Here is a 15,988-nt window from a genome sequence, read left to right on the forward strand (position 1 = left end):
ATAAGTGGAAAAATTACAACAGCATAAATATACTCAAACCATACTTCGTTCTGCTTGGACTTTCACATTGACACCGATTGATCATTTTCATCATCACTGCTGGAGCTCTCTTCAGAATTGTCATCATCACCACTGCTTTCTTTCTTGGCAACCTTAGAGACCAAAATCTTCAGACGAAAAAGCAAACACCAAAAATTCCTTAGGCTTCTTTAGTGCAGGCTCTTCATCACTCTCATCAGAACTATCATCAGAATCATCCTTGGACTGCAAATATTGAATTACAACAAGATCAATTAATGTACAACAAATATCATAGAAGACAATGCTTTCAAGAAAATAAAATTTTAAAAATAATGTGTACATGTTCACTCTTTTTCTCTGTTGTCAGAAGCCTCTTAGCAGGAATAGTAGATTTTGCTGGCTGCAAAACATTGGAAGGAATTTTAAACATTGCACAACAAAAAAGTGACCAGGAGTAAGCAAGTAACAGAACTCTTACTTCATCAGAATCGGAATCCGAGTCATTATCTGAGCTACCACTAGATTCTTCTTTCTTTACAGAAACTGTTTTAGCACTGGTATCCTGGACATAGAAGGAACTGCATTAGAAAGATGGCATAGACAAAAGAATTGCTAGAAACAAAACAATGTTTATAAGAAATACAAATATCACACAAGAGAAGTTACCAAGAGTAAACAAGTACAACAGAGAACTTACTTCTTCAGAATCTGAATCTGAGTCAGAATCTGAGCTATCACTAGATTCTTTATTCTTCTTAACTGGTTTAGCAGTGGTATCCTAGAAATATATTGAAAATGTTAGTATCACATTATAAAGACAGAATAATGAAGCCTTAGTTTTCATATAACTATTAGACTGATACCTCCTCAGAGTCAGAATCAGAACTTTCACTGGATTCTACCACTTTCTTGGCTACTGGTTTTTTAGTGGCCTTATCCTGCAAACTCCATAGAATTAAACGACAAGATCAGGGGAATGGTATGTGCAAGAAATATGTTTTATGCTTTTGTAATTATCTCACATAGACATGCATTGCTTATGATTCTGACCTCATCTGATGAATAATCAGAATCGCTGTCAGAGCCGTCCAATTCCTGGTTTTTCTTTTGTGCAGTAGCAACCCGCAGAATTCTTCACTTCGGTAGCTGGCTTATGAAAACGAAGTGAAACATGGTGAAATCAGGCAAAAAGATAATTAAAAATGCTATTAAATGATGAAGCTTCCACTTCAAAATTGGTAGGTAAATGAATAACGGAATCAGAACTTTCATTGGATTCTGCAAGAGGCAAAAACTTACAAGATCACCAAAGTATAAGATATTTGCAAGAGGCAAAAACTAACTGTCCAACACCGCATTTGCCACATCAGTTGCCTCCACGCGAGCATGCCTTAGGTTGTCCGTCATACTGTCCACAACATGAGTAACAACAGCAGGCTTTCCAGCCATGTTGCACTTGTGCAGAGCAGACTTCTGAAATAAGAACATCTAAAGAACGAACAAAGTAGTGCTCAATACAGACCCTTGATTTTTGTTAAAAAAAAGAGCAAATCTAAGTAAAGCACATAAAATCACCACTAAGCTTCATGCAAATGGGGAAAATACATGTTAATCAAGCAAAATGCCTTCAACTGCCAAGGGCACTCACAATGCTTCTCTTAGAAAGATGGCATAGTCAAAATGCTGATGTGGCACTGTAATAATTAAGAAAGCACGAGAGTGGAGCTGTATGTTTATATAGATACGGCTCTTAGCTCGTTTTCTTGCACTCCCTATTTTCCTACTCTTTAATTTTCTCCACAATGCAACATTATTTAGATACAACCCTTAAGAAACAATGCATTGGGGTGATTCTCTCTAATTTTTTCACTACTAGGACGACACGTTAAGAGATAATGCATTGCGAAGGTTGAGATAACCAACCTTTTCAGGTGGAAGATCAATTCCAAAGTTTCCTCTTGACAGAATTATACCATCTGCTTCTTCCAGGATCTCATCAAAATGGTTCAAGCCCTGCAAGGAATAAGGAGTCAATAGGTGGTAAACAAATTCAAGTTGCTCAGGAATGTTGAAGGAATATCTTGAAATTACCTCCACATTCTCAATTTTGGCAAAATCAGAGTTTGGCTAAGATCACCTAACTTTGAGAGGAACTCCCATGCCTATTGCAGGACAAAATATTCTATAACATTAGGAACATTTTTCCGAAGTATGAAATGTAAACAAACATGTGATACTAGTCAACCCAATATCAATATAAAAAAATTCAATCTGTTGGGAAAGATGGCACTATGAAGTAGTACACTCTAAATATCTGACATAATGAGTTACTTACTTGTCACACATCTTCTGCATGCCTTGTATAAGAAAGAGAGAGGAAGTCAATCTTGGTTGGGGCACCCTATTTTTCTCATAACCTGAAAGTGGTGCATGCTCATAAAGTCATATAATGGGTTACAGCAAGGAGCTCCATTTTCACGATTTTTTTTTAATATGTAAAGCCTAGTCGTCAAGTTAATACAAAGAGCAAGAGATATTCTTGGGAGGAGTTCCTTACATCTTTATCCTCATCAGACAGCGTGGGACGTCGATATGGATCGAGCAGTGCAATGTCAAGACATAATCACAAAAAAGTTCAGAAAAAAGAATAGTCAGTCTACACTAAACAAGTAATAGGTGATCAGGAACTACCAATACCAAGTTAGCATACATGATTATTCATCAAGATACGAGTTCGCATTCGACAAACAGCAATCAATCATGCCACAACAATATAAAACACAAGTTATATAACCAATCATTCAACAAAGCATACAAGGCACACCATCAAGCAAATGCAATATTCACAGAGTCACACACACAGTCAAGCCACACACAAATTCACCATCAAGCCACACAGAGTCAAGCCACACACACACAGAGAGTAAAGCCACACATATTCACCATCAAGCCACACGCAGTGACACACACAGAATGGAGCGCTTGCACACAAGAAAAAGACTTAGATAGGGGCACAAACAGAAAGCTAATACATGCAAGACCGAAGTAATTTCAAAAAGCTATAAAGTTAGCAGCATTGACAAAAAAACATGTGATGAACAAGCTTTCACCGATAAATAAATTCTGGAGTTATGCTCACAACAGAATTATATGCCCAGGTGTGTAATGACAAAATTCTGGAGGTATGCTCTTTTATCTAGAACAAAGTATAAGGGGGACTAACTAGCAGCACCTCATCTAGTACTCGTATGATGAGCAGTTTAATGGAAATAGCAACATGAGGAAGAAAGGAAGGCCACATGGTTTGCACTCTTGTAAAACTTTCTGCCTAAATGGTTTGCACCCCTGAGTACACATCACCATATATGGGAACATGAGCAAAGCATGACAAGTAAGCAATTGAAAACAACATAGTAACACCCTGAACATCCATCAAGTAGAATAAGAATCGACATAGGGCCAACAACCCAATTTCAATCAAAATAACTGATCTGAACAACGCAGCATTTGAGATCTGAACATCCATCAAGTAGTATCAAAGGGCGCATGCGTTTGAGATATGAAAGTAACTGACGAACAGCGCAGGTAACGGAACAGAGGAACCGATCTGAACGAGCACGATAAACAGCAATTCCAATTTCAAAAGCAGACGCGAACAAGGGCCCGACGCGAACACGAAACGCAGGAACGTGAGCCGGTGAGCGTCTCTCAGATAACAGAAGCGCATGCAGAAGTTTCTCAAACAGACTTGTTAGTTCACAAACCAGACGACCCAAACCGACCGACCCACCGCTCGCTTCCTCCACGGATACCACCGATGAGACGGCACGAAGAACACGCGAGAGCATCAGTGTAAAGAACCCAGTAGCAACACAGGGGATCGAGCAGAATCAAATCAGACGCGATTCCAGACGGACTAGGACGAGATCGAGCAGAATCAAATCAAGACGCGGATTCTATCTAAATTTACGACGGCGAGGACAAGAAAATCAAAACAGACGCGATTCTGATCTAAACGTGCGACGAGGAGGACGAGCAGAATCAAATCACACGCAACTCTACGCTGACGACGTCGAGGACGAGCAAAATCAGCTCGGAAGCGATTCTAAACGGACGACGGGGAAGACGAGCAGAATCAAATCACACGCGACTCTAAACTGGCGACCGCGAGGACGAGTAAATCGGAAGCGATGCTAAACGGGCGACGGCGAGGACGAGCAAAATGAAACCAGACGCGATTTCTATCTAAATGGATGAACCGCGGACGAGCAAAATCAATCAAATCAGACGCGCTTCAAAATAGACGAATCGAGGACGAGCAATTCTTTCAGTCTAAACGGACGAGTTGAGCGATGAGGAGCAAGATGAAACCAGACGTGGGAGGAGGAGAGGCAGGAGTCGAGGACGAATCGAGGAGAGAGGCATGGCCTGGGCAAAGAGAGGAGGAGCGGACCGGCCAAAGGGCGCGCCTTTATAGCCAGGGCAGAGGCGGTTGCGGCAGCCGGAGGCTTGTTCGCCGAGGTGGCGTGCGTGGCGTGGCGTGGCGGCGGATATAGAAGGAAAGTGGAGCTAGTGGGCTGGGGCTTGGGGCTGGATCCAGAGCGGGAGCGGGGGTGGGCGGGAGGAGGTCGGCGGCGGCGCGTCCGTCTCGAATCGGGAGCGGAACGGGAGATTTCCGTCTCGAATTGCGGACGACAGGGAAATTTCCAACTAGGGTACCCGGGACGGGAGTTGCAACGGTCCAGGTGATGGCGTGTCTTTTCTCTTCTTCTTTTTTTGAGGGTGAAAACAAATGTGTGTTTTTTTACTAGAAAAACGCTACTACTGCCAAAATAAAAAAAGAATAAAAACGCCACGTTCATAGATGCTACAGGGAACAAAAACATTCACAATGCACTTCTCATTTCGTTAGCACCAACTTAAGTGTCAAAAAAATTGTGCCCGGCTAGAATAGCTAGGACGCGAATCCGAGTTGATCGGAAACTCGTCTCGCCCAATAGTGTGTGCAGGGTGTGAACCCTAGCTTTTGTCGCTTCCCTCCCCCTTCTCGCCTTCCGTCCCCTTCGACGTCACCGGGAAAAGCCCAGTAAGTGTAGGCGGTGGGGGGGGGGGGGGAGGGGGCATTTCTCCCCTCCCGATAGTGTGCGCAGCGCGGGGCGGCATCGTGTCGAGGGTGCAGCGGCAGCAAGTCAGACGGGCGTGCCGGCAGCGTGGGCAGATGGCAGGGCTTCGGCAGCTGCGCGGATTCCGGAGGTGCGGTGTTGCGTGCTCGGCGGGCAAGCATTGGTCTGTTGAGCGGCGCAAGTCGGGTAAGCATGTGCCGATGGTCATGGCCCTGCCTCCAGGCGATCATGGTTGTTGGCGGAGGGGGTATGCTGTAGGCGCGTAGTGGTGGCCCTGATCTATCGAGGGATCTGGCCAGGTGCTGCAGGCGCGATGCAAGGGAGCTGCTCGAGGTCGTCAATGAATCTGGGTGGCCTTGGATGCTCCTCGCGACTCCGGTGGGTGGATGTCTAGGTTGTGGCAGGGATCTCCCCTTGCCCTGGTCTGGTTCGGCCGTCGCAGGGTGCCTACATCGATCGGCGGGTCAGTCGCTATGGCTTGGGCGGCGCGGTTGGCAGCAGGGTGCGAGTGCTGGTGGTGCCTCTCTTCTTCCAGGTTCGAGTCGGGGGTGCTCATGCGGTGAAGATGGCCAGGACTTGGAGCTCGTGCTTGGGCGGATCAGTTTTGGGTCCGGGATGGGTCAGATCTCCGCTCCGGATAGATGATGGTGGGCCCAGTCTGGGTGGTGCTCTCAGGCGATGAGGTCCCTCTTCTCGTGGGTACAGTGGTTGATGGTGGTGGCCAGGACATCGTGAGTCCATCAGGCAGATTGGCGTCGAAGACCATGGACATGGTGTCATGCGAGCGTGCTCAGCGGCGACCATTGGTAGTCACAGAGTTGTGTCTCCTTCGGTCCACCAGGACTGGCTGGAGGCATAGGTGTCCACGCCTCCTACCATGGAGGTGTCAATCTAGACTTCATGGTTGATGTTGGGCTAGGAGTGGGTGCACCGTGATGTAGGCGGGTGGTTATGGCTTGGACATGGATGCCGGGGTGGCGGTTTGCATGTTTTGGCTCTCTAGTGGGGAACACTACAACGGTGGTGATTGTCTGTCTTGGCCGTGTGGGCGATGGGACGGGTAGAGGCAGGTGGGTCAGGTGCCTTCTTTGTCTTCGAAGTGGTTACGCTTTGATCCGGATCTGGGGGGGGGGTCAATCCTCGCTGAGCTTGTCCTGGTGACCTCGTAGTGGCATGGGTGAGCGGGCAAGCGAAAGCTCTGTGCCTTGGTGCCAACGAAGGATCTTGGGTAGGGGGTCCCAAGATGTGGACGTAGCTTGATGGTGATAGGACAAAAGAGGTACACGATGTTTACCTAGGTTCGCGCCCCCTCGAAGAGGTAAAACCCCATGTCCTGCTCTGATTGTATTGATATGGGGTACAAAGTATATGATGATCTACATCGAGATCGTACATGTATGTCTCTAACTCGAAGAGGTAAAAATTACTAGACTATTTTGCCCCCGAATTTGCTATGGAGGAAATGCTGGGTAGTTACGCGCATGCAAAGTATTGTCTCAGCCTGTAGTCATCAATTCTCGTGCAAAGATATTGAGAAGTGTGATTAGAATATAATAGTAGTGGCACTAGTTGATGAGACATAAACTCATCACAAATATAAGCCGGTAGAAGTAGAGAAGTATCTACATGGAGAGACGTGGGGAGCTGGGGCAGTGGAGCAAGCCGGCTCCAAAAGGAAATTGTACCTAAGGGACATCGGGATGTAGTTAGGAGGGCGGTGGGAGGCGGCATCAGCCCGTACCGCAGCAATGAGCAAGGGGCAAAGGCTACCATGCCAGAGCTTTGTGAGAGAGAACGGTGGGGACCCCTGATCGGGACGCGCCGACAGTGGGTTTTCTCCCTCGCTGCTGCCGACCGTGTCTACGCAAAACATCCTCCCCTTCCCCCGGCGGCGGGATCCGGACGGATATGTGACCAGCGGTGTGGGCACCGTCGTTCTGTGCGAGAGGGTGTGAAGAGAGCAACCCCAGCAAGCAGGCGGGTAGCTTAGGCTCCCGGCTAGTATTATGTTATTATGTATATATAGTGGAGCGGTTTTCTATTTCTCTCCATATCAACCTTTTTATATTGCATACATGCCATTGAAGAGTGGAATGATGGTTGCTTCGTCTGACCAACTTACTGTGTGATTTGGCTGCTCATTAGTCATTATTACTACGTCCCCTGCATGTACTCCCCCTATGCGTGTGACCGTTCCCGAGTCTCACTTGTACTTATCTCTATTTTCTTGCATGACACATGGACCTAGATGCTGGATGTCCCATGTGACGCTGAAAGGAAGAAGAGCGAGTTCCGACGACCAAGAAGTACTGGTATTTCCATGAAAACGGATCTTACGATGCATGAGATGTTTGTTGTGCTATCGACCAAAAAACACCCGTGTGTAGGTTTGTCTCACTCCTATGTGCCCTACCTTCTCTAACATCCATCATTCCAGCAAAGGGTAGTGCTGTCTAAAACTGCGTCCATGCAGTACATTATAGAATTTTGGCCAAAAGCTTATGCGCACAATAAAACAGAACAAAAGGAGTATGTTTTACCACGCTAATACTTGGTCATTGAAAAGAGAAGGTCATTAATCAATCATGAGTTTCTGAATGAGAGAGTGAATTGGTGATATTGTGATCTCCATTTGAAAGTCAATGATTTCTCATGAGTAAATGGAACAGAGGGAGTATGTTGCATGTTGTGGTGGGGTGTTTTCTTACGCATGTTCATGTGGAAGCATTGCGATTTAAACCCCACTTAGAATGCTCTAATGCATGTTGTGTGGTAGAGGATTCTCATGCATACTACATCAAACAGATGATAGTAGATCTAGCTGGTAATCCGTCTATAGCAGGCCCATGTGTCAGTTAATGGAAGAGAGAGGTGCGTACGCGTAATTGCAGAAGCGTGCTCAACCTGCAGATATCACTGGTACAACGAGGTGCTATACAAACGGTTTTTAACCCTTTTCCGCGATGGTGTTTTGAACCATCGCCAAGTGAGTGTGTGTGATAAGGGGGATCCTTCCCACACGACCCAAAAACCGTCGGGGATAAACCCTCCTGAAAGGATCGACAAGAGGTGTCTAGAGGGGGGTGATTAGACCCTCAAAAAGCAAAAGTAGCAGTTTTTAAATTCTTTAAGTTGAGGTGGAGTTTTAGCACAATTTTAAACATTCACAATACATTTCAAGCAAGCATGGCAAGATTATATGAGCAGCGGAAAGTAAAGCATGCAAATTGCAAGAAAGTAAAGGGATGGGATTGGAATGAGCAAACGCAATGTAGACACAGAGTTTTTTGGCGTGGTTCTGATAGGCGGTGCTATCGTACATCCATGTTGATGGAGACTTCAACCCACGAAGGGTAACAGTTGCGCGAGTCCATGGAGGGCTCCACCCACGAAGGGTCCACGAACAAGCAACCTTGTCTATCCCACCATGGCCATCGCCCACGAAGGACTTGCCTCACTTGGGTAGATCTTCACGAAGTAGGTGATCTCCTTGCCCTTACAAGCTCCTTGGTTCAACTCCACAATCTTGACGGAGGCTCCCAAGTGACACTTAACCAATCTAGGAGACACCACTCTCCAAAAGGTAATAGATGGTGTGTTGATGATGAACTCCTTGCTCTTGTGCTTCAAATGATAGTCTCCCCAACACTCAACTCTCTCACACAGATTTGGCTATGGTGAAAAGATGATTTGAGTAGAAAGCAACTTGGGGAAGGCTAGAGATCAAGATTCTTGTGGTTGGATTGGAATGTCTTGATCTCAACACATGAGTAGGTGGTTCTCTCTCAGAAAATGAATGTTGGAAGTGTAGGCACATTTTGATGGCTCTCTCACTTATGGAGAGGAGGGTGGGGGGGATATATAGCCTCCACACAAAATCTAACCATTAAACACAAAAGAGCCAACTCGGTCAGACCGAATATATGAACTTGGTGAGACCGATTCGGTTCAAAATGTGAATGTTAGGATTTTCAGTGGGACCGACATGATCAACTCGGTGGGGCCGATGTGCTAGGGTTAGGATAAAACCTCAACTCAGTTTGACCGATTACACAAACTCGGTGAGAGCGATTTTGGTAATAAGAAAACAGAGAGTTGGTCAAGCAAACTCAGTGTGACCGACTGCGTATGTCGGTGAGACCGAAATAGTTGCAATAGGCAATTGAGAGTTTGCAAGCCCATCTCGGTGAGATCGAGATCCCATCAGTGGGACCGAACTGATTAGGGTTTCTTGCAGTGGCTATGTCCTAGTGAACTCGGTGGCGTAGGATGAATCAAATTGGTGGGGCCGAGTTTGACTTTAGGTTTTGGACATGTTTGGAATTGAGAAAGTGGTTGAGGGCTTTGGAGCATATCACTAAGCACTTTGAGCAAGTAGACCATTAAGCAACACCTCATCCCCTTTTAATAGTATTGGCTTTCCTATGGGCTCAATGTGATCTTGGATCACTAAAAATAGAAATGAAGAGTCTTGAGCTTTTGCCAATCTTCTGTCCTTAGCATCTAGAAAGGGGTTCCACATCCTCTTGTCCATGCCACGCCTTTGCTGAACTTTCTGAAATACACTAGATGAAAATATTAGTCCAACAAGAGATATGTTGACATTAATTATCAAAATCACCCGGGGAGCACTTGTGCTTTAAATCTCCCCCTTTTGGTAATTGATGACAACATACATCAAAGCTTTAGATGAAGATATGAAGAATAACACGTAAAGCTTTGGAAAGACATGTAACATGCATAGGCTCCCCCTACATGTATGCAGTCATGTAAGGATTGTGTGTAAGAGCATGTGAATGCATAAGCATGTCAGAGCAAGCAATGAGTTACATGTGTCTTGGCTATATGCATCAGAGCAAATGATGTAAATACAGAAAATGTACCTTCATGTTCATGAGTCCTTCTTGCAAACAATACGTACTTCAGCAAGAGATCGTCATGCACATGATTGTGATGCATATACTTACCTTGTGGTCTTGAGTTGACTTTGGAGGAGGTGAACTTGAGAAAACAGAGTTAGATAACACACAAACACCTACTAATAAGAGCAAGTTTAGGAAACCACAAGAGTACCAAGACTGGGATGACATGTAGTGAGTGAGCACTTAGTACTCAATTTGGGTATAGACATGTCCCCAAAGAACAAAGATATGCAATGAATTCCAAAGATTTGCTTCCCTTAGGTATGAACTCTTTCTTCCCCTGAATCTGATATTGGATAATGGGAGAATATAGGGAAAAAGAAAATCAGGACAAAGCAACATAACCTTTACTTAACATGTTGACTTCTCTCCTCTATGGTTGATAAGCATCTCGAGAAGCTAAGATGTGATGTCTCTCTTATGTGATAAGCTTTGATGTGCTTTCTCTCCCTCTTTGACACCAATTTCCAAGAAGGGATCTTCTGGAGCATGAGTCATATAGGTTTGGTCCTTGAGTCACATTACAAAGCAGCATGTAATTTGAAGATGCTAGTAGAGGACAAGAATCATCGAGTGGAGCTGGAAGGAAAATGAAAATGGCAATGGAAAAATGTTTTATTAGTAGTGAAATAGGTAACGCCGAGGTATTTTCATCGGTGACACCGAGTTGGAGATGTCAGAGATGATGCATATCGGTCAGGCCAGGTTTGTCCTTGTCGGTTGGACCGATGAACAATCTACAATGCAGGATTGCAGTTCGGTCTAGCCGGGATGCATAAATCGGTGAGACCGAGCTCAATACAGAGGAAATATTTTGTCATCTCAGCTCCCTAGGCAAATAAGATCTCACAAAGATTTGCAAGGAATTAACTGAAGGATTTGCAATGAATTAGATGCAGGGAATGAAGAAGATAACAGATGGAAGAAATGAAATCTAGATGAAGTTTTTCTTGAAAGAGGAACAAGCAAGCAAGAGACAAATGCAAGAACACAAAGAAACACTAGATAACTTCATCTAGAATTGGTTGGCGACACAGTCACCTATGTTAGAGTATATTGACTTAGGAGTCAAGTGAGGTCACTTGATCATAGGTCATACTCATCGTTTAAGCTCAAAATGGGGTTACCATTTTTCGTTTAAGCATTTTGATGTATTCTCATCTTGTTGAGATGCTTTTACCCATGTCTTGGGTTAAAGCTTCTCTAAGATGGAGTAACATACCTTGGGTCGTGAGGTTGATCTTGATCATGTAGTTGAACTTGTGTAGGATGCTCAAGGTTGATGTAGTTCATCAAGAGCTGGGTGCACCACTTGTAGTTTGAGTCCATCTACCTACATGGGTCATTTTTGCAAGGAAGAGCACTCATGTATCCAAAGTGACAATCATGAAATTTGATACCAAATGAAATTTGATATATAAAAATTGTCAAAGGATATGTTAAGTCGATTCATGCTTCCTTGTCTTCAACCACCATATTGTAGAGACTTGGTGATGTATAGATTGCTCAAGATGTGAGTGAGTTGTAATATCATAGATTGGGGATCATCCAAGTACCTACAAGGGTTAGATGACATACAAGGGTACAAGTATAGATCCAAGACATATGATCTTCATCATAGGAGAAATATCAAGGATTAGTCAAAGGCTCATGCCTTGCATGCATCCAAATGGAGTTTCTACTCCAAGTTTGAGGCATCAATGATGTTCAATTCACCTCTCAAACGGCAAAATACTTTCTCATCAAGCGGTTTGGTGAATATATCCGCCAATTGCTTATCGGTACGAACATGCTTAAGATCGATGTCTCCTTTAGCAACATGATCTCGAATGAAATGATGACGAACTTCAATATGCTTAGTTTGAGAATGTTGCACGTGATTGTGAGCAATCTTAATAGCACTTTCATTATCACAAAGCAATGGAACATGTTTCACATTAATCCCATAATCTTTAAGAGTTTGGGTCATCCAAAGTAATTGAGCACAACATGAACCGGCGGCAATGTATTCCACTTTAGCGGTGGTTAAGGATACCGAGTTTTGTTTCTTGGAGGACCAAGACATAAGAGATCTCCCAAGAAATTGACAAGTACCCGAAGTGGACTTTCTATCAACCTTATCACCGGTATAGTCCGAATCGGAGTAGCCAACAAGATCAAAAGAGGACCTCTTAGGATACCAAATGCCAACGATTGGTGTATGAATTAATTATCTCACTATCCTTTTCACAGCCTTAAGATTACATTCCTTAGGGGCCGCTTGATATCGTGCACACATGCATACACTTAGCATAGTATCGAGGCGGGAGACACATAGATATAACAATGAACCAATCATAGAGCGATAAACCTTTTGGTCAACCGGTTTGCCATCCTTTGTCAAGTCAAGATGTCGACTAGTAGGCATGGGTGTTTTCATACCTTTGCTTTCTTGCATGTTGAACTTCTTGAGTAAGTCCTTGGTATACTTTTTTTGTAAACAAAGGTACCCTCCTTAGTTTGCTTGATTTGCAAACCAAGAAAGAACTTGAGTTCGCTCATCATAGACATCTCAAACTTCTCCAACATTAGCCTTCCAAACTTTTCACTAAAATGAGGGTTAGTTGAACCAATATGATATCATCCACATAAATTTGGCACACAAATAATTCACCATTAACCCTTTTAGTAAAAAGAGTAGAATAATTTTTCCAATCTAAAACCATTTTGCAGTAAGGAACTTGGCCAAGCATTTATTCCACGCTCTAGGAGCTTGTTTAAGACTATAAAGATCTTTGTGAAGTTTGTAAACATGATCGGGTTTCTTAGGATTAACAAAGGCAGGAGGTTGTTTAACATAAACTTCCTCCTCAATTTCACCATTTAGAAAAGCACTTTTAATGTCCATTTGATATAAGGTAATGTCATGATGATTGTCATAAGCAAGTAAGATGCATATGGACTCAAGTCTAGCAACGGGGGCATATGTCTCACCATAGTCCATACCTTCGACTTGAGTGTAGCCTTGGGCGACGAGACAAGCCTTGTTGCATACAACTTGTCCATCTTCATCTTGCTTATTCCGAAACACCCATTTTGTACCAATGACATTTTGGTTGTTATCCGGCTTTTCTACCAAGGTCCAGACTTGCATCCTCTCGAAGTTGTGTAGCTCTTCGTGCATGGCGTTTACCCAATCCAGATCATCAAGCGCTCCTTCAACCTTCAAAGGTTCAATACTAGAGATAGATAAATAATGTTCACAAAAATTAGCCAAACGAGTTTTAGAGCGAGTAATTCTCCCGGTTTGGATATCATCAAATATTTGTTCGACGGGATGGTCTCTTGAAACTCTTGCACTAACTAATGAGAGCTTTTGTTTGGGTCGGGGTGGAACATCTTCTTCATCATCTTGTTCTTCCTCTTGGCCTTCCTCGTTGTTGGTGTTGTTGTTATCTTGTGGAGGTGGAGAAGGAGGTTGATGAGGTTCATCTTGGTGTACTTCCTCGTTTCCTTCATCTTGGCATGTCCCACTTGTGGATGCCTTCAAGTCAACTCGTGGTTCACCTTGTCGTGAGGTAGAAGCTTCCACTTGAACGGACGAGGTACTCTCCTTCACCTCCGTTGGGCTAATCTTGCCAATAGACAAGTCTTGGATTGCTTCTGAAGGGTCTTTATCTCCTACACCAATTGGCAATTGCTCTACTTGCGAGCCGTTAGATTCATCAAACTTCACATCTACTGTCTCTTCAACCTTTTGGGTGAAATTGTTGTAGACACGGTAAGTGTGAGAGTTTGAGCCATAACCGAGTAGGAAACCATCATGAGATTTAGGAGAAAATTTTGAACGACGATGCTCATAAAAAAATATAGCACTTTGAGCCGAATACTCAAAAGTATCCAACTTGGAGTTTGTTACCGGTGAGGAGCTTGTATGCCGTCTTGCCGAGTAGCTTGTATGCCATCTTGCCGAGTAGCTTGTGAAGATATAGACGATTTGTTGCATGACAAGCTGTCTCAATCGCTTCCGCCCAAAAGTGTTTTGGCGTCTTGTACTCATCAAGCATCGTTCTCGCCATCTCAATAAGAGTCTGGTTATTCCTCTCAACAACTCCATTTTGTTGAGGCATGTACATAGCTGAGAACTCATGTGAAATCCCTTCTTTGTCAAGAAAGGTGTCCACATTTTCATTCTTGAACTCCGTTCGATTGTCGCTTCGAACCTTCTGGATCTTCACTTCAAATTGATTTTGGGCCTTCCTAGCGAAACTCTTGAAGATCTTTTGGACCTGCGATTTATCATCAATAAAGAACACCCACATAAATCTTGAAAAGTCATTGACAATGACTAAATCGAACGAGTTACCATTGAGACTTTTGTAGGTGTTGGGACCAAAAAGATCCATATGAAGCAGCTCGAGCGGTCTTCTTGTGGTCATGATATTTTTCACGGGGTGGCTTCCTCAAACTTGTTTTCTTGCTTGACAAGCACTGCACAGTCTATCCTTGTCAAATATAACGTCTTTCACTCCAAGGATATGATCACCTTTAATAATCTTATCAAGATTTCGCATGCCCACATTGTCGGTGTCAAAACCGGCGGATCTCGGATAGGGGGTTCCGAACTGTGCGTCTGAGGTTGATGGTAATAGGAGACAAGGGACACGAAGTTTTACCCAGGTTCGGGCCCTCTTGATGGAGGTAATACCCTACGTCCTGCTTGATTAATATTGATGAGTATGGGGGTTACAAGAGTTGATCTACCACGAGATCGTAATGGCTAATACCCCAGAAGTCTAGCCTATATGATTATGATTGCCTCTATGGACTAAACCCTCCATTTTATATAGACATTGGGGGTGCCTAGGGTTATACAAAGTCGGCTACATAGAAAGGAAATAGTACATCCGACCGCCTAGCTTGCCTTCCACCTAAAGGAGAGTCCTATCCGGACACGGGAGGAAGTCTTCTATCTTTTATCTTCATGGCCCAATAGTCCGGCCCACGTCACATAGGCCGGATGCCCGAGGACCCCTTAATCCAGGACTCCCTCAGTAGTCCCCGAACCAGGCTTCAACGACGAGGTGTCCGGCGCGCAGATTGTCTTCGGCATTGCAAGGCGGGTTCCTCCTCCGATCACTTCAAAGTACCTGACTTAAAGAGCTATATTCGGACCTCCATTTAATGTCGCACCCATCAGCTTCTATGCCTCCACACCTTCTGCTTCCACGCATCGAGCGAATACGAGAGGTCGGGGTATTTTTGCATAACCCCCCTCCGACTACATAAGAAAGGCTTCTATTTAAAGGGGTTGGATCTCAGATCCATTCCACACCCAGCGAAAAATCCTTAGAGTCTTGCCAGGGGAAACCATTCGACATGGCTAGCGTCCCTAGTTCCTCCTCCCGCCCTCACGGCTCCGAAAAAGGCGATTGGGAGACGTGCTCTGTATCCCATGAGCAGTTGGTTAAGCTCCAAACACAGGGATTCCTTCCCCCCACGGATGTGCTCCCTGTTCGAGCAGGATTGACCTCCTTCACAGGCGAAGTTCTGTTGGAAAATTTCCCCAATCCAACTAGGGGGGAACGGGTGTGCTTCGTATCTTACTTGTTGAGAGGCGTCGGGTTTCCAATCCACCCTTTCCTCCATGGACTCCAGGAGTATTACGGCCTCCAACTGCACAACCTCACGCCGGCCTCTATCCTGCACATCGCGGGTTTTGTTGCCCTGTGCGAGCTTTTCTTGGGCTGTGAAGCCCACTTTGATTTGTGTAGGAAGCTATTCTGCCTCGTCCCTCGCAACCGAGAAGGGTCGATATTCGAGGTGGGTGGCGCCGAAGTATGGCAGCATAGCTGGGATCGGATACCCGTCCGACACACCGAAGAAGGTGCCCGAAGAATGGCCCTCAGAATGGTTTTATATCGAGGACGTCGCTCTCCCCGA

The 15,988-nt window shown here is 44.6% G+C and overlaps 1 protein-coding gene across 1 annotated transcript in view; it reads right to left on the reverse strand.

The window, feature by feature from the left end:
* The window catches only part of LOC125506803 (uncharacterized), a 63,484-nt gene that overhangs the window by 8,855 nt on the left and 38,641 nt on the right, over nt 1–15,988 (reverse strand). The window contains exons 2-9 of the mRNA XM_087523431.1: nt 1,945–2,034; nt 1,412–1,494; nt 1,072–1,153; nt 885–959; nt 719–799; nt 500–583; nt 362–421; nt 45–264 (exon numbers count right to left, since the gene is read on the reverse strand). Of these exons, the coding sequence (XP_087379557.1) occupies nt 154–264; nt 362–421; nt 500–583; nt 719–799; nt 885–959; nt 1,072–1,153; nt 1,412–1,494; nt 1,945–2,034 (666 nt within the window). The 3' untranslated portion in view covers nt 45–153. The remainder of the gene's footprint in view (nt 1–44; nt 265–361; nt 422–499; nt 584–718; nt 800–884; nt 960–1,071; nt 1,154–1,411; nt 1,495–1,944; nt 2,035–15,988) is intronic.

The sequence above is a fragment of the Triticum urartu genome, chromosome 5A (assembly GCF_056163025.1).
Source record: "Triticum urartu cultivar PI428250 chromosome 5A, HENAU_Tu73, whole genome shotgun sequence".
NCBI lineage: Eukaryota > Viridiplantae > Streptophyta > Magnoliopsida > Poales > Poaceae > Triticum > Triticum urartu.